The 19,736-nt window shown below is 45.0% G+C and overlaps 1 protein-coding gene across 7 annotated transcripts in view; it reads right to left on the bottom strand.

Annotated features, from left to right (window-relative positions):
• Window positions 1-19,736, bottom strand: part of DNAH8 (dynein axonemal heavy chain 8) — a 10,041,960-nt gene that overhangs the window by 1,267,445 nt on the left and 8,754,779 nt on the right. For all 7 annotated transcript variants that reach the window (XM_078647354.1, XM_078647353.1, XM_078647356.1 and 4 more), the window contains one exon: window positions 13,108-13,226. In XM_078647354.1, coding sequence (XP_078503480.1) covers window positions 13,108-13,226 — 119 coding nt within the window. The remainder of the gene's footprint in view (window positions 1-13,107; window positions 13,227-19,736) is intronic.

Below are 19,736 nucleotides of genomic sequence, written 5' to 3' on the forward strand. Positions count from 1 at the left end.
ACGGCTTTAATGCCAGAAACCGGTCCTAGGAAGCTTGGTTCCGGTCCAGGGAAGGCATGGCTTGGCAGTTCGGGCTGGACTGTTCCCATGAGGCACAGGGTCAGACTGATTTGCATATGGCCATGTCTGAACTGGGGTGGCAGAGTGGGCTAAAGAATGGTGATGGATTAAACCAACATCTGTTGACTGGGTGTTAGTGTTTGGTTCAGATGCTCCGTCCATCACCACCCCCTTTTGAAGAGATGTCACCAGCGCAATCAATAATCTCTGAAGAGATTTTCTTTCCTTCTTGGACTATCGTCTGGGCCTCGGCTCTGACGGAATCTGGGAACTGGTCAATCAAGGCTGCGATTTCTGACCACATTTGACGGTCATATCTTCCAAGGATGGCCAGGGAGTTTGCCGCTCTGACCGTTGTGGCAGCCATGGTGGTGAATTTCTTGCCGATAGAGTCCAATCGGCGCCCTGGGATGGTATGAGTTTGTTTGAGGGGTTGATCTTTGAAGTCATAGAGGAAGCAATCTGTTTGCTGTATCTCTAAAGTTAAATGGAAAACGTTTGGCAGCACGTACCATTAGATTATGAAAGCTTCGATGTCCACCGGCGGGGAAGGCAAAGGCGATGTCGGTGGCGTAGATGGAGTTTGGGCTCTATAATCATCCCAATCCGCGAGGACGTTATCTACATCTTGATCAGTGTCCTGGTGCACATCTGCATCATCATCTGTATCCTGTTGCGGACAGACCGGCGACCGCAGTGTCTCTGCAGGTATGGATGCTGGCGCCGCAGGTTGAGGAGTTGGGGAAGTGGGCGCAGATGGAGGGAATCTGCGATTATAATCGATCAACATATTCTGCAGGTTGGTCACCAAAGAGGACGGTATTTGAGCAATTCGTTCTCCATGAGGTGCGTCAAAGTGAGCATCATGGACGGGAAAGAGATCACACCCCTCCTCCTCATACTCTTCATCATCTTCTTGGCACTTTATATTAAGTTCAGATGGACTGGAGGCAGGACGAAAGATGTCATTCACATAAGAACCGTCAACAGAATCCTCTTCCGCAGACTCAAAATAACTGTATTGGAAGAGTAGTCGCATCAGTTATAGGACTCAGAGGAACTGGGCGTTTGACCACTGATGCTGTGACCACCGTGAAAGCAGTTGCAGTAGCGAGTGAATGTTGCATCGTCAACGGTCCCGTCGACGAGGTGGCAGTGGAAACAAATGTAGATCTGCGTGCCGTCAATGGAATTGCCGACGAAGAGGAAGTCGTCGTCATGGATTTCGCCGTCGACGAGACAGTCGTCTACAAAGGTAGAATCGTCAGCGTAGATGGCACCGTTGACGCGGATGTTGCTGTCGATGGGCTGGCAACCGTCGACGAGGATGCAGCCGTCGACGAAGATCTGACCGTCGACGAGGTCTTGTCCATCGACGAGGTCTTGTCCGTCAACGGTACCCATGCGTATTCTAAAAATGATTACACCCACCATCGCTACCCCTGTTACTGACCTTATTAACACCTCGCTTCTCCAGGGTTGGTTCCTCCGGGTTGGAAGAGAGCCATCGTCAAAGCCCTTCTTAAAAAGCCGCTCCTAGACCCAGCAGATTTGGCCAATTATAGGCCAATTTCCTTACTCCCCGGACTGAGCAAGGTCACGGAAAGGCTAGTCAATAAAAAACTTTCCCACTTTCTTGAATCCAACGGCCTCCTCCGGAACTCACAGACTGGCTTTTGCCCTGGACAGGGTACGGACACCGCCCTTCTGGCAGTAGTTGAGGAGGCCAGATGCATCTTAGACTCAGGAGGATCAGTGGCAGTGATCCTCCTGGATCTTAGTGCGGCCTTCGACACTGTTAACCATCAGGTCCTCATTCAGCGACTGACTGACATAGGGGTGGTAGGAACGGCCCTGTCCTGGCTCACGTCATTTCTAGTAAACGCACCTTCCAGGTTTGGGAGAGCAATACCCGATCCGCAGCGATTCCCCTCCAGTGTGGGGTACCACAAGGCTCCTCCCTAAGCCCCACATTATTCAATGTGTATATGTCCCCACTGGAAGAGGTGGTCGCCCCGTTCAGAGTCAAAATCGTGAGCTGCGCCGACGACACCCAACTTGTCGTCACCCTATCACAACCTGACCAGGGACCAGGCACCCTCCACACCTGCCTATCAAAAATATTCACTTGGATGTGCGAATCCTCCCTGAAACTGAACGGGTCTAAGACCGAGATCATGCTATTAGGGCATAAAGCATCCACCCTCCCTCCGAACATCTGGCCCTCTTGTCTGGGGGAGCCCCCTTCCCCTAAAAAGGAGATTAAAAGCCTGGGGGTCTGGATGGAAAAGGACCTATCCTTTAAGACACAAGCTAAAAAAATAGCGGGAGCCTGCTTCGGCCTCCTCCGATCGGCTCTGAAAGTCCTTCCCCTCCTTCCGCCCCCTCTCGAAAGCTGCTTATCCAAGGACTGATCCTGTCCAGATTGGATCACAGCAATGCCATCTTCCTTGGGGCACCGGAAACCACCTTCAACAAGCTCCAGCAGATCCAGAATGCCGCAGCGCAGCTTCTCACGGACACCCCAGCCAGATCATCAGCTAAACCAGCACTTAAACTTTTGCAATGGCTCCCAATACGCAAAAGGGTAAAATTTAAATCCCTATGTTTGGCACACAAATTGCTACAGGATAAGGGCCCCCTCCTCCTAAAGAACCTTGTCGTACCCTACAAAGCCAACAGGACACTCCGCTCAGATCACAAATGCCTAGTCGCAGTGCCCAGAGTAAAAAAGGCACGTACAGGAGGACGACGTTTCTCGGTCAACACAGCCAAACTGTGGAATTCCCTTCCCTTCAAACTCAGGACGGAACCCTGACATCTCCGATTTCGGAAACTCCTGAAAACCCACCTCTTTCCCTGACCCTCTCCTATCCTCCGTTTAACCCCCCCTTCTGGTCTCTCTGTTTGGCTTAGCGCTGGGATGCTTCCGGGTTACTATGCGCTCTATAAATCCGCATTCAATTCAATTCAACGAGGTCTTAGCCGTCGACGAGGTCTTGGCCGCCGACAAGGTCTTGGCCGATGATGTGGTCATCGACGATGATGAGGCCGTCAACGATGGACGCATCGACGGGGCCTTTGACGACGAATGCTTCTTAGCCACAGGCGTCGACGAGGCCGGTTTAACGGCCGTCGACGATATTTTGAGAATAGAGGAAATAGGTCTCACCTCTGGAAGCGTCGACGACGAGGAAGACGTCGTCGTCGTAGTCCTCGTAGACATAGAACACGTTGTCGTCAATGTTGTAACAGCGTCAACGGATCTCGCAGTCGTCGACGAGATGGCGCCCGTTTTAGATGACAAGGGCACAGCTTGGGATTGCAACGCCAGAGAACCAGGTCCCGTAGGCGTGGAGGCTGGCAAATCCCATGGGGAGACAGATTTAGAAGAGTCGACAAGCTTCTTTTTCTTCAGGAAAGGAGAAGGCAACTCAGTCTCTGACCCACGTTTAAGAGGGCTTTAGAATGGAAAGAAGACACGCTTTCCATGTCAGAAACAGGATCTTCGGAAGTCTTCAACTTCTGTAGCCACAGAAGGAGACGGGCCTCTCTATCTTTTAAAGTCTTTGAAAAGCTTTCCACAGGATGAGCAAGGTCTAAATAATGATTTTTTAGTTGAAGACATTTTGAATGTAGAAATGAGCAAAAGAGTTGAAGAACTGAGCAGAGCTCAGGGAGACTCCCTTCACATGACGTGCGGTAGAAAATCTGAGGGCTTGAACTTCTGAGGAGAAGGTTCTAGAGAGTGCTGTTGCCTGATTGGCTGGAATGTGGACTATTATAATGACTATGATAGGTTACTAAAGTGAATTCTCCCTTTAAGGCTTCTATGGGCTTTTTTCAGTTCTAAGGTACTTTTAACTTTACGTTATATATTTTATATGTATTACATTTCTTATGTATATGTATAATTGTATAATTTTCTATATGCATATATATATATATTTTACTACTATTTTATGTACCGTGGAACTCCTGTTGTAAATAAAACAACGGTATTATTAAGCATTAGCTGAAGCCATAATGCATCAGTCCAAATATCTAGTATAGGGATTCCATTTTGTATTTCGAGTCCGCCATTTTCATGCCCTACATTGCCATGTGCTCAATGTTCTGATTGTCCTACCTCTCTGCCAGTTACACTGTGGATTCTACCTAGCAACAGTTATTAGTAGTCCTTCTTGAGAGTGTAGCGCATGCTCAGCAGAAGTAACAGTTGTTCCTTATTAGCATAGCCCTCCCATGTTCTAGAAATACTGTTAGCTCCACCCACTGATATATTTGGAAATGTCCTTACGTGGTTGTAACCTCTGTCTAAGCTGTAAGCTGAACCCCTTCCACTGTGTATAAAAGGGGCCATGTGCTTGTATTCAGTGTGCTACTCTGTACAATACTGTAGAAGTGTTGTGGAGGTTGTATCACCACCTTTAAAGGTTTATTAAACTATGTTTTTGTATTTCCAGTTTCCTTGCCAACTTCATTTGTAAGTCTAAGGACTTTGTACACAGAAGGGCGAACCCTTTCAGTACCTTTGGGCCTTGCTGAGGCCTGAACTCATCAATTGGTGCCCGTCACGTGGGGCTCATCGGCGACTCGGAGGCTCGAAGGACTGGTCGTGACGAAGGAGTGGAACTCTGCCGGGGAAGTGATCACTGCCAGCGGCGTCTTTAGTCCTGGCATCCTGAGGTATTTCTTCCTTCCTTCCGATCTGACCATCTGGGTGGCGCCGGTCCTCGACTGAGACCTCTTCTGTCGGTTTGCCGTGGATAAGCTGTTTGAGCAAATTGTGGAACTTGGCAAGTGGAATCTGGACGCTCGTGCTTGGTAAGGACCATTGTATGGTAATTACTGTGAGTGTTTATGGTAGCCAGTGATTATCAAGGCAGTTTTAGGATACGCTTGCTGTGGCTTATGGATATGGATATGGATATGGATATGTTTGGATGATCGATCATATTATGATTATGAATATGGGTATATATGCGTTGCAACACATATAGGCAGGCAATGTGGAGATTTTTCTCCAACATATGGTTGTGAGCGGCGCAACGATTAAGTGCCATTTTTCTGTATAAATATTGCGTATTTCGCACTATTTCTAGCACGCCTGTTTTTAGCGCACTACGTAAGTGGTGCTGCTGTGGAAACCGGTTAAGTCTTGAAGAATCGCAGCCGGCTCCCCCAGAAGGGACGCCGAATAGGGACATGTATATTAAGTTTGGTCTTTCCCCTATAATGTACAGCACATTGTGGAGGAAGTATACCAAGAAGGATCCTGAGTTGAGATGGCCTTTGTATGGTTCGTTTGATGTGCGCAAAATTGAGTATGTGGAACAGTGCCTGTGTAAGCGCCGAGCGAGACAAGACATGTTTGAGAGTGTGCAAATGTGGGTGAAAGAAGTACGTGAGCGTGAGAAACGTGAACATGCGCTGATTGAGAAAGAGCAGAGGAAGAATGTGCGTGAGAAGGCGCAAGAAATGAGACAACGTGAACAAAAAGAAGCGGAAGAAAAACGGGAAAAGGAACGTAGATTGCAGATATCTGGCCAATATCCTATTAGACGGCCTCTTTATCCTGTCCTTAATAATTCTGATGATGATTTTTCATTACTAGATCGTTCTCCGCCTCCGTATGCTGGCCCGTCTGCTCCGAAAGGGGAAGATGAGGATTCTGGATCATTTAAAGATAAGGTAGACACGCGGTCTAAGTTAACATCTGATCGTATGGCGGAGCTCCGACAAATTTCTTATCGTATTCTTAAGGGTACAATTCCTCTTGCTGAAATATTATTGTCTCTTGAAAAATGGCCGGACAGGGAAAAAATTTATTTTCTTGAAACCTTTTCTGATGAAGTAGTCGGGGCTTTTCGAAAATATTCTCCTGTTCTTGAACCTGATGACATAATACAAGATAAGAAAGAATTGCGTAAAGGTCTCTTTTCTCCTTCCCAGGCAGCTGATGCAGTTCGACGGTTATTCGTATTGCGGGATGAGGCGTCTCGGTTACGAGAAGAAAAGCGACAAAAGACGGTGGACGACAAAGAGACGGGTTTGAGTGGCGACGGGAAACAATCACCTATCTTTTCTTCAGATAAGGTCGATATTGTGCATGTTAAACCTATGCGAGAGGCAGCGCCTTTGTTATTTCCTCCTAAAGGAGCGGGTACTAGTTCAGATAAAGATTCAGCTGATGCCCGAGGGTATTTTATCTATAATTGGGTATATACTCCTTGGAATAGAGCGGATGTTATGGCCTTAAAGAAAGCGTTACCTGACCCACGGAAAAATCCTGCTGCCTTTTATGAGGAAGTTGAGGGGGCTTTGAATTCTTGTACTATGACATTAGCTGACATTGATTTATTCTTTGGTCTTATATTACCCCCTGACATGTGGAGATCAGTACGGAAAATTGATGATTTAGTGACGTTTAAAGCTAAATGGGAAGACATTGAGGAGGAGGACAGAGCTAGGAAACCTGCGCAGAAACCACCCCAGCTCATTCTAGACCTCCCTGCTGCCATTTTGATTAAATTGAAGACGATTATCCCCCCTAAAAAGATTGACTGGACTATGTTAGCATCTTGCAAGCAAAAGACAGATGAATCAGTTTCTGACTTTTTTACGCGATTTGAAGAAACTTTTCACGATTTCAGTGGTCAGTCTCTGACGGATGACACGGGTCGACATCTGTTTGTAGACAAATATGTTTCGAATTTATTACCGGGAGTAGCAGCTCGGTTGAAAGCGAGTGAAAGCTCCTGGACGACTTCGACTCCGGCATCCCTCCTGACAATGGCTCAGTATTACGAGCGTCAGGAATTAGAAGCAAAAAGTAATGAAGATAAGAAATCTAAGGATTTAAAAACAAAAGTTATGTTAGCACAAGTGTATGGACCACCCCAGAGAGGAAATAATAGAGGTGGTCGGGGTTTTTATGATTCTACATATAACCGCACAGACTTGGCTAAAGATCAATGTGCATATTGTAAACAACGAGGCCACTGGGCCAATGAGTGTCCTTTAGCGCGAGAGCACAGGGCTATGGGACGGGGTAGAGGTTTTGGGAGAAATCGTGGGGGTTTCTCTGGACCACGAGGTAACCTAAATGACAGGGCTAGATTCGAATCTAGGGAGCAACAACAAGGAGGGTCTAATACCTTTGATAGACGAAATCAGTATCAGATGTCTGACTATGTGCACCCCGAAAGTCATGATTCCCAATATGCATAGGATTGCGTAGGATGGGGGGAGGAATCAGTTGAAGTGCCAGTAGATCAGAGGGGTCCTTATGTTACAGCACATGTTTTGGGTTCTACTGATCAGTTTCTGGTTGATACAGGGGCTACTCGTAGCGCTTTGTCTAAACAATTGGTTCCGAGGGCTCCCCTGTCTGGCTTAACGATCACATCTGTAGGGTTCGATGGAACACCTTCTCTTAGCCCATTATCCCAACCCCTTGCATTTCATGTCGACAAATTTACAGCACCATGTCCATTCTTGCTTTCCTCAAACACGCCTGACAACATTGTGTGTCTAGACATGCTGAAACATTTTAGAGCCACAATCCGCTGCTCCCCTGAAGGAGTACGCGTGATTTTAAATGACAATTACCCTGCAAAAGAGAGAGTGTGTATGGTCGCTGAAAGTGCTGCATTAGCCTCTTTACCTCACACGTTGTGGGCTACTTCAGACACTGATGTGGGACAGATGGTCATTCCTCCGGTTCGCATTAGTGTAAAGGAGGGAGCTGTGTTGCCACGCCTGCCTCAATATAGGATTTCACAGGAGGGTGAGGAGGCGCTCATAGAGATTGTGCAGGATCTCATTCGAGTGGGGGTGGTGGAAGAAGTCCCATACAATGTTTGTAACAGTCCTATTTTACCAATCTTGAAGAAAGACACCGATACTAGGGTATATCGATTTATTATTGATTTGAGGGAGGTGAACAAGATAGTGGTGCCCCAATACCCTGTTGTTTCTGACATTACGACACTTCTTACATTGGTCCCACCAACAGCGACAACGTTCTCGGTTGTCGACCTGAAGAATGCCTTCTTTTCGATCCCTATTCACCCTGATAGCCGTTACCTTTTCGGCTTCACTTTGAATAATCGATCGTATAGATTTTGTAGAATTCCACAGGGCTATACTGAGAGCCCTAGTATCTACAGTCAGGCATTGAAAAGACAGTTGGATTCCTTTGTCTTGCTTGAGGGGGTAGTGCTTATTCAATATGTCGACGATATTTTGTTGGCTGCTGACACCCCTGAGCAATGTGAGACGTGTACGTTGTCCTTGCTTTCCTTTTTGGCTTCTCACAATCATAAGGTATCTAAGAAGAAATTGCAATTCTGTAGACCTAAGGTGACCTACCTAGGCCACCTTTTGTCTAAGGAGGGGCGTGCACTTACATCAGATCGTATCCAAGCCATCCTGAACACACCAACACCTTCTACACAGAAAGATGTTCGAGCATTTTTGGGTCTTACGGCCTTTTGTAGGCAGTGGATACTGGGGTTTTCACATATAGTCAAACCACTGTTAGCGCTATTGACAAAAGACACTCCAATTCCCCTTCCTTGGACAGATGAATGTGAAAACGCTTTCCAACAGTTACGTCAGGCCCTTTGTTCAGCACCAGTGTTAGGTACTCCTGATTACACGAAACTTTTCACATTATATGTACATGAGAGAGATGGATGTGCGTCATCTGTGTTAGTACAGATGCACGGGGACAGGCAGCGTCCGTGTGCATATTTCTCGGCATTGCTCGATCCTGTCGCTCGGGCATTGCCGGGGTGTTTTCGTTCGGTCGCAGCGACAGCTGTGTCAATACGTCAGAGTGAGGGAATAGTGTTATCTCACAAGCTGTTAGTGTTGGTTCCCCATGCTGTTGATGCCCTTTTGAATCAAACAAAGACGCAGCATTTAACAAGTGCACGTCTGACCGGATATGAACTAACGTTGCTGGCTCCCCATATCACATTGAGGAGATGTGCTACGTTAAACGATGGCATGATGCTAGGAAAGAAGTGAGGGAAATACAGAGAGTTGCTTCTGATAAAGAACGAGAGCAATGGTCTGAAAATGGAGAACTGGATGATGAAGGTTGTTGGCGCAACAAACAAATGGATAGGTGGAAGTTGCCCACAGCTTTTGTCCAACCTATGGTTCAAATGGCACATGGGCTAGCACATGTTGGAGCTTCAGCGATTGTGAAATTGCTTGCGCAAGTTTGGGAGCATCCAGAGATTGCTAGCACGGCCAAGAGAGTGGTACAGACCTGTATGATCTGTCTTAAATACAACCCAGGGAAAGGAACACGGACTCCAGCAGGAGGATTTGAAATACCTACTGCACCTTTTGAAGTCCTGCAAATGGACTATATCCAACTTGAACGCTGTAATAATCTAAAGTACGTCTTGGTGGTGGTGTGTGCTTTCAGTAAATGGATTGAAGCCTACCCTACTAAGGACAATACTGCAATGACTACAGCAAAGGTGCTACTGAAGGAGTTCTTCCCTAGGTATGGTGTTTGTAGACTATTATGGAGTGATAACGGGCCTCATTTTATAGCAGACGTTATCAAGTACGTTCTGAGAGGTCTGGGGATAAAACAGAAGTTTCATGCAGTGTTCCATCCACAGTCGGCTGGCTTGGTGGAACGCTACAATGGAACACTGAAGCTTAAACTAGCAAAGATCCAGGCTTCCACTTCTCTGACTTGGCCCGACGCTTTGCCCTTGGCATTGTTGTCAATAAGATCAGTACCACACTCCCGAACCGGCCTTACACCGTATGAAGTGGTGTTTGGTCGTCCCATGAATATTTGGGGAGTGCCCAAACCAAGTTCCGTATATGATGTACCTTGTGTATTGATGAATGACTATCTGGCACAATTAACTGATAACTTGGTTTCTATTCATCAACAGGTTCGAGAAGCACTCCCTGGCCGGTCCACAGGTGAGGGTCATAGTCTCCGACCCGGTGACTTCGTCCTCATCAAGGCGTTCGAGAGGACGAGTGGCCTGGAGCCCCGATGGTGCGGTCCCGAGCAGGTTCTGCTCGCAACAAGAACGGCCGTCCGAGTGACCAACCGGAAGAACTGGATTCACTCCCTTCATTGTCGCAGAGTGCAACCCGGATTGGTGGAGCCTGCCGTGTTGACTGACCATCGAGAAATCCTGACTACAGAGAAAGGCCCTGCTGTGGTACCTGATGAGCAAGAGGAGTTCTTCCCGGACCCGACGACTTCTGGAGTAAGAAAATACAACCTTCGACCCAGGAAGAAGTTTGCTGCTGTTTAGACTGCTGTCAGAACGGCCTCTCGGTTGGTGCAACGGAGAGCCGATGAGGCAAGGGGGGGGGATCAGCATTGCATTAGAGTAGTGACACCCGTCTTGGCCCGTTGGTGAAGAAAACAACAGGCGCCTTGGGGGAAGAGTTCTGACAGCCTTTTTTTAGTTTCAGGAAGATTTGCGAGACATTTGTTCAACATGGAGAGAAAGAAAGTGATCTGCGCCTTTGGATTTATTGCTAGTGTGGCAGTTGTTGCCATTATCACGTGGTTTGTTGAGGATGTAATTCCTGCCCGTGATCTATATGTGGTTTCTACACCGGTGCCAGAGGAGCATTTCTTTTATACGCTCCCCTATCAGGAATCAAAACACCGCTTGTCCTTTGTAAATAACACCTTCATTCAGATGCTACATCATACCCACACTGCTACAAATGAAACAAATTGCTGGATATGTGGTATGATGCCAGCGCACCAGAAGAAGGGGGGAACACCGTTTATACCTCTCCCTTTCTCTCATAATGGTTCTTGTCGTGCCTGGTATACTCTTCTATTTGCCACAAGAAAGCCTGCTGTTGGAAGATTACTTTTTAGACTAAACAAGGAATGTCACCAGAATAAAGAAGGCTATCCACAAGCCAATGGAACTATATGGGAGTGGGAAGAATATCGTCCAGACAATGAGTCTACTCCCTACATTTTTACGAACACTAGAGACACTGTCGAAAGTGAAAAATTTGTGATCTCAGTTGCACAAGCACAAGCGGACTTATGCGTACAAAGTGTTGGGTACATCCCTGTAGGTGTTAGTGATTGTATTAAAGTCTTAAATATAGATGGTCTGAATAATAGCACATTTTTAGCATCCCATAATACATATTTTGTATGCGGTAATAGAGGATATTATCGATTACCAGCTGGCTGGTCAGGAGTATGCTATGTATCGTTTTTATTACCACCAGTGTTTTTAGCACCTGCCACTTATCATAAAGATTTGAAATTGTTGAATAATGCCACTGTGAATAGATACAAACGTACTTTATCTATCGATGATGTGGACCAGACCGACACTAGTTTGCAGCAATATGTAGATTTTAACCTAGGGTTATTCTTTTTTGTTGGAGCTGCCCTAAACAGTAGAAAGATAAGAAGATTAACTAGAGTTGTAGAGGCAGTGACCAACCAAACTGCTGCAGCACTAGGAAACGTAACTGAAGAGTTACAAATTACTAGAATTGTTGCCCTGCAAAACAGAATGGTGTTAGATGTCATATTAGCAGAAAAAGGAGGAGCTTGTAGACTTATTGGAAGTAGCTGTTGTGTCTTCATCCCAGACAACTCGCCTTCTGTTTATAATGCCATAAATAAACTGCATAAAATAGCTGCTGACATACATGTAGATAATGGTACATGGACCTTCTCTAGTTGGTTTTGGACCTTAGTTACTACATGGGGTTGGAAGATCCTCACTGGCCTTTGTATAATAGTAGTAATTCTTTTTACTTGCTGTATGTGTATTCACTGTGGTCCTATGATATGTTCTCTTTGCATTACCTCTTGTATACCCAATAAGAAAGCTGTTTCCGAAGCTGCTTATCAAAAGAGTCTAACTAAAGAGATTTCTAACATTATGAGCATTGACATTCAAGATGAGTATGATGACTACCCTATGAAATGGAATGGCTTCAGCTAACGCTGAAAGGGTCGTCTGTTGTAAATAAAACAACGGTATTATTAAGCATTAGCTGAAGCCATAATGCATCAGTCCAAATATCTAGTATAGGGATTCCATTTTGTATTTCGAGTCCGCCATTTTCATGCCCTACATTGCCATGTGCTCAATGTTCTGATTGTCCTACCTCTCTGCCAGTTACACTGTGGATTCTACCTAGCAACAGTTATTAGTAGTCCTTCTTGAGAGTGTAGCGCATGCTCAGCAGAAGTAACAGTTGTTCCTTATTAGCATAGCCCTCCCATGTTCTAGAAATACTGTTAGCTCCACCCACTGATATATTTGGAAATGTCCTTACGTGGTTGTAACCTCTGTCTAAGCTGTAAGCTGAACCCCTTCCACTGTGTATAAAAGGGGCCATGGGCTTGTATTCAGTGTGCTACTCTGTACAATACTGTAGAAGTGTTGTGGAGGTTGTATCACCACCTTTAAAGGTTTATTAAACTATGTTTTTGTATTTCCAGTTTCCTTGCCAACTTCATTTGTAAGTCTAAGGACTTTGTACACAGAAGGGCGAACCCTTTCAGTACCTTTGGGCCTTGCTGAGGCCTGAACTCATCACTCCCACTTTGACGACGGGGAATATTCAAGCATGTGAATCTATGAAAGACACCCCTAATACTGGAGAAAGAGGAAAACACCTCTTGTGATTGTTTTTGTGCAGGAAGGTATCACTTCCTGCACAAAATCAATCACCCCCACAACGCAGGCCCCCTTGCACCATGGCGCAAGAGTGCCTGCATTGGCGCATGGTATCACCATTGAAGGGGAAAAGGACAGGAATGTGCTGAATCTCATAGATATGGCAAATGCCTGCCCTTTTCTTTTACCACAGGCCAGCGCAGCAAGATTCCTTGCAGCGCTGACCTGTGCCAAAACCTCATAAAGGAGGCCCGCAATATTTACTCTCATGTACAAATGGAGAACGCTATCCCCTATACGCCCCATAATGGATTCACCTGTACAAGCACTGAATGCACAAATTAGCCTGAAACACTGTCCCAACAATCCTTACCTGACTAGCAGAAGTCTACGGAATGTATCCAACGAGTTATTATATCCATCAGGAATAACTGCTTCCTCAGGTGCTTCGTTATCAAACCAGTTCCTCCACCCTTTCTCATTTCGTGATACCTACATATAACGGGGAGAGTAATTAAGAATTACCTTTAGCAATGGAACTTTCCGGAATGAAGAACTAAATACATTTCTTTTGCCCACAGATCTGTTGTTTAAAGTTCCTGCCACAGTCTTAGATGTAGTAGTAAGAAATGTCAATGTCCTGGCATTCAAATCAAGGATTCACAGTTATTTTGTAATTATAAATATGCTGCTAAGTGATAACTCCAAGTTTAGTGATACACATCCGAGAGAAGTGCTGCAACATTTTTTTCATCTACAGATGTCAAATAGAGCCTTGATCGTATTGGGATCTCAAGTCATCCTATCTCTAGGCAGCTAGAGAGAGTACTAAGTAAGCCTGATGGAGTTTGCAGAGTTCCACTATGCGGAACTCCGCGAAGTGCCAAAAATACTCCGACACGCTACGCGGTGCTCCACAAGCAGATGAGTGAGTTAAAAAAATATAACATTCGCAGTAATTTTCAGCGCCGGGTATTTGTCCGCGATGTGAAATTATAGCGAATGGCACCATGCACTGTGCAAGCGGGCAAAGCTTCCTTTCTGCCCCTCGAGTAGATTTTCTACTTGAGCGGCTGCTTTCTCAACACGAGCATAGGCGACCACTCGCATTGAGAAATTCGACTGCCCGTGTTGAGAAATCTCACCAGGAGGTTCATTTCTCTTGCTCGCGCTCGCCAATTTGACACTGATGAGCACGAATGAGGAAAAGTCTTGCCAGGAGGTTGATTCCCCTTGCTCGCGCTCGTCAACTTGATGTTAACGAGCGTGAGCAAGGAAAAAAACTCTGCTCCACTGCACGGAGCGGAGTTTTTCAGAACACCGCGAGCTCCCTATAACGCAGAGTGCAGAAAACTATGAAAACTCAGCAAGCGGAGCGGAGTTCACTGTCCAGACTTAGTAGTACAGAAGGTAAGTACTTCGTGCAGCCAACCTGGTATCTCCTTTACTGAGAACGACGACCTCGAGCGAACAAAGAAAGGGAATGACTGACCCTCATTCATTACATGCCTAATACCTCATGGGAGGGAGTAGACCTGGGCAGAAGGGTGCAGTATGCGCCTCCCTGTGTTTCTTGTTTCTGTACTTTGCAAAAAAAAGATTTTTCATTTCTTCTGTATGATGAAATAATTTCCCTGTGGAGAAACTGTCAGCTACCCGCATAATGCTTTGGATTGTTCCATTCCCATTACTTTGGCAGTAATAAATCTCCATGGCAATATAAAATTTGCCTCATCCCCAAATGAGAACACCCACTGTCTGGCCAAATGAGTCAATTTTCTTACATGCAAAATGACAATATTGGTTTAATACTTCTACTTATTCCTCCTCGAAGAAGATTACTTTCGCTTTGAAAGGTTGACCAAGAGCCCTTTCTCTTACTTGGCTATGAACAGACAGCTGTGATTGATCTGTCATGAAGCCAGTCTACAGAGCAGCAGTGGAAGTTTTTATTTTAAAATGTATAAATATTTAAGCGTAGCCCACAACTCCTAAAAACTCTCAACCTATTCCTGAACCCTAAAACCTGCTATACACGCACACACACTCACGTGCATGCACACATACACACATACACTCTCGCTTTGTCTCACAAACATACATTTCAAGTTACTGAAGAATAAACCTCTTGGGGCTTCATTTATGAAGCCTCGTTTGGCACGTTTGCAATGTCGGAACATCACTTTTTTGACGTTCTGGAGGCGCAATGTGCCGCAGCATATTTACAAGGTCACCTGCTAGTTTGTGCTAGTCTGGATCTATTTATTGAGCGGGCATTAAAAAGGCTGACCCTTCATGGGTGAATGTTACCTCAAGTGATCTACAAATGTGGGACATATTATCACATTTTGGGGAAGTATTATACACAGTTGCTGTTAGTTTCTCAATGATGTAAATGGTCTACAACTTATCACACCATATACTAACTGCTGGTGCTGTATTAGATTTCCAGTAATGTGCTTTTGACAACATTGCATCTAAAAGCATAAGCGCCAAAAGGTTCCCATCAGCATTGTGAGATGTTATGGTCTTTTTCTACAAGTAAAACAATCAAAAGATCAAGTTGTAGGGGAATGCCTGTTATACTTTTATTCACAGATAGCAAAAGACACACAAATGATGGTCGGAATGTCGACCAAATCAAACATTCATCGCGAGTCAAGAGCTCTGGGTTAAATCAATTGTTTTTTTGCTCAACATGCTACCTTAGTTTACACGCAGCCATAGACAAATCAGTCGTGACCCTGCTCCTCATGGGAAAAGTCCAGCCCGAACTGCAAAGCCAGGTCCTCCCTGGACCAGAAACAAGCATCCTGGGATCATTTTTGGGGTATCACTCCTCCACAGCCAGGCTAGCTTGAATCCAGTGGCACAGTGAGCACAGACCCACGTCTGGGCATGCCCATCGCACTTAGGGCGAGAAAGCAAAAGACACACAAATGATAGACAGAATACCGAACAAATCAAAAATTCACCCGAGTCAAGAGATCTGGGTTAAATCCATTGTCATTTTGCTCATCATGCCACCCCAGTTTAGATCTTGCCATATGGAAATCAGTCTTGACCCTGCTCCTCATGGGAGCAGTCCAGCTCGAATTGCCAAACCAGGTCCTACCTGGACCAGAAACATGCATCATAGGACCAGCATTGTGGTATCACCCCATATCAGCCAAGCTTGCTTGAATAGAGTGGCACAGTGAGCCCGGGATCCACATCTGGGCATACCCGGCACACTTAGTGGGAGAAAGCAAAAGATACAAAAATGATTAATGGAATTCAGAACAAATCAAACACTCATCCCCAGTCAAGAGATCTGGGTTCAATCCATTGTTTTTTTGCTCACCATGCTACCCCAGTTTAGACCCAGCCATATGCAAATCAGTCTTGACCCTACTCCTCATGAGAACTGTCCAGCCCAAACCACCAAGGCCATGTCCACCCTGGACCAGAAACAAGCAGCTTGGGATCAGTTACAGGGTATTACCCCTCATCAGCCAGGCCAGCTTGAATCCAGTGGCACAGCGATAGTTAGACCCAGATCTGGGCATATCCGTCGCACTTAAGGCAAGAAAACAAAAGACACAGAAATGATGGACAGAATGCAATACAAATCAAACATTCATCCCCCCAGTCAAGAGATCTGGGTTAAATAATTTCTTGTTTTGCTCATCATGACACCCCAGTTTAGACCCAGCCATATTCAAATCAGTCTTGACCCTGCCCCTCATTTATTTATTGATTTGTGAGTTTTATATAGCGAGAACTAGACCCAAAGGTATCAGAGCGCTTTACAGAGTAAGCACAACAAGAATAACATAAGGTGCAACAAGAATAGCTAAAAAAATATAGTAATGGTAAAAGGGGCAAACAGTATACAATGGTATATTTAGGCACAATAGCAGCAAGCGCCCGGGTTACATGAAGCATAAATTAAAATATACATCAACATTATATAAAAGAAGACTCCGATAGACAGAGGGATGGAGCTAGAGAAGAGCTTATCTTGGGGACTCCCTCACACACAAAGTGAGGTAGAAATCTGACCTATGGTGGCCTCTAGGAGTAGTAGAACGGCTGGCACTTTCGCATTAATTGCTGAAGTCAGATTGTTTCAAATGAGGTGGATGTACTTCTAAGCAAACACAGTTGTTGAGGCCTATGGCCATTTTAACAAGGTTTACTGCTATTTAACATTACCGGGGATTCCTAGACTGATGATGAGGAATGATTCAGGCATGTGAATATATGAAAGATACAATGATGGAGAAACACAGTCGTTAGTATTGATATACTGCAGTTCCCAATTTACATTATCCTCAGCCTCCCAACCAAACAGACATATCCCCCAAGATCACAGAGAAATAGCCATAGAGATCAGTCCTATGCACTGCCTAGCAGCTCATCACATCGCTTTAGGGGTTCAACACTATCCCAGAATACGGATCCTGGCTGTCTAACCTCTGGCTGTGTAAACTTTAGGATCTCCTTGGTAAGTAGAAAATACCCCAGCCCTAGACCATATTCTAAATCATTTTGAAAAGGTATGAGGTTCCTTTATCTCCTATTTGGACAGGGACGTCAATGAACTCACATGCCCCACGGTACTCCATCTCACACACTGCCAGCCCCCCTGACATCAGACTTTATGGAAAAAGAACTGTAAGTCAGGCTCTGAGGTGCTGTCGACTTGATGGGTAACTTCCAGCATGTGCACTGTATGTGTCTCTGGTCACCAGTCTACTCAAGCAAAAATGTGCAACTTTTACCGCATGGTTCTCTCCAACCAAGCAGTTGCTGGCTGCAAGATCCCTGTGGATGAAGTTCTTTCTCTCGAGGTGCTCCATGGTGGAAGAGATCTGTGTGACCATGTAGAGGAGCACCATAGTGCTCATCCCCTCACGATTACAGTCACACAGGTAATCCAGAAGTTTTCCCGAATGGCATGTACTTCGTCAGAATGTAGAACGGCGGCTCCAACGAGCACACACTTAGAAGTTGCACTAAAGTTGGAGAGTTTGATCTCCTTCATGACAGTAGCTGCCTTCAGAAACTCCTACACCTTCATTGTGTCTTCCTTGAAAGCCTTGACAGCGACAGTCAGGTTATAATTTTTCCACACGCCAACATACACCTCCCTATACCGGCCACTGCCAAGCATGTGTAATGTCAGTAAGCTCCATTTCACAGTTGTCATGGATGGGAGACACTCCATATACCGTGGGTTTGTTGCACTTGGGGGCTACATAGTGAAAGTTGGTCACCAACACATCAGCCACTGTGTAGTGATGGTGAACCAACTCTGTGTTGAAGCGGCACTGTGCAGACACATACTCTGTAGGAGGCGGGCTTATATATGGGGCTCACTTAAGTGAAGCACCTTGCCCTAATCCAGTCATCCCTTATGGTGATTTTAGTAGTCTTAGGCAACCATAGAAAGCTCTCTAAGTAGTAGCTTTGGACAGAAGCCTTAAGGCTTATCCAGAAGGAGTGTTAAACACCTTGCTTTACAAGATATAATCATGTAGTGCAGGTTAAACGAAAAAGAACCACACAGTGCATATATCAAAATATGTCTCTCTATTACACAACACTAACACACACATTGATATATCTCTTACCCATCAATATCAACACAAATACACAATACTTCAATTGCAATTGCTCTATTTTTAAAAGAAAAGGGCACTTTTATAAGTGTTGCAGATCCACTAGGGATCAAAAGAAAGTAAGGGAAGTAGATATTTATGATCAAGATGATGACATTTTTTTTGTCTGTCAAGTCAATGACCAAGTGATTGATGGGCCCATGGAAAATGTTCTAATTAACGATAACTATGTTGAGATGTTATTCGACTCGAGGGCAAAAATCACTTTGGTGCCTAAAATATTCTATGAGAAGCACTTATTCAGAAAAGCTGTTTAAACCAGACATAGTACCAAGAGGTTATGGTGGTCAAATTATAAATCTGCTGGGCTATTTCATGGGCACGATAGACTTCAAAGGTAGAATCACTGCAGGGAAAATATATGTGTCGATGAAAGGGGATTCCCTGATCAGTTGGTCTCATCAACGCGATCTTGGTGTTTATCTTGACCCCAATGAGGCTCTTTTTGTGTGTTTAAGGGATCTACCCTCTGATGTGGGGGTTGGGTCTATCTCGGATTGCGGCACCTGAATTGCTAACTTTCCCAAGGCTTTTGATAAAAAATTAGGTTGTCTTAAAAAATATTTACACCTGATCAAATTGAAAAATAATTCAATACCTAAGGTGGCCAAAGTCAGGAATGTACCATTGTTGGTCAAAGACAAGATGAGGGCTGAGTTGCACAAGCTGTTAGAAAATGGTGTGATTCAAGAGACTGAGGCCACTGAAGAGTCTCTCCGGTTGTTGTGGCCCGAAAGGCCAACGGAGAGGCAAGTTTATGCATTGACATGAGAGAACTCAACAAGGCTGTAATTGTTGACCGTTACCCTCTTCCGAACATTGCTGAAATGTTGTCCTCTTTGGGTGGCGGCACCCACTTTTCAACATTGGACCTATCATTGGCCTATCATCAGGTCAAACACCACCCCTCGTGCCAAGATCTAACGGCTTTTATCACACCATTCGGCACTTTTAAGTTTCTCAGAATGCCGTTTGATTTGATATCAGCCGCATCAGTATTTCTAAGAGTGATGGAAAACATTTTGGCTGGCATTGATGGTGTTAAGATCTACCAGGACGATGTTCTTGTTCATGGTATGACTTTACAAGAGCATGATGCAAGAGTAAAAGGCGTTTTGACCAAATTACAAGAGTCAGGCCTTACTCTAAGGTTAGATAACTACAAATTTGATGTCAAGGAGATTGAATATCTTGGTCAGGTTTTAGGTTTTTAATGTCTTTATTTCGATAATAAAATCATAAAAGACAAAAATAAAAACATTCATGAAACAATTCAATCATGAAACAAATCAAAACAAAAACCACCACTGCATGTAACAGTTATGTAAGGACAAAC

The sequence above is a fragment of the Lissotriton helveticus genome, chromosome 6 (genome assembly GCF_964261635.1).
Source record: "Lissotriton helveticus chromosome 6, aLisHel1.1, whole genome shotgun sequence".
In the NCBI taxonomy this organism is placed as follows: domain Eukaryota; kingdom Metazoa; phylum Chordata; class Amphibia; order Caudata; family Salamandridae; genus Lissotriton; species Lissotriton helveticus.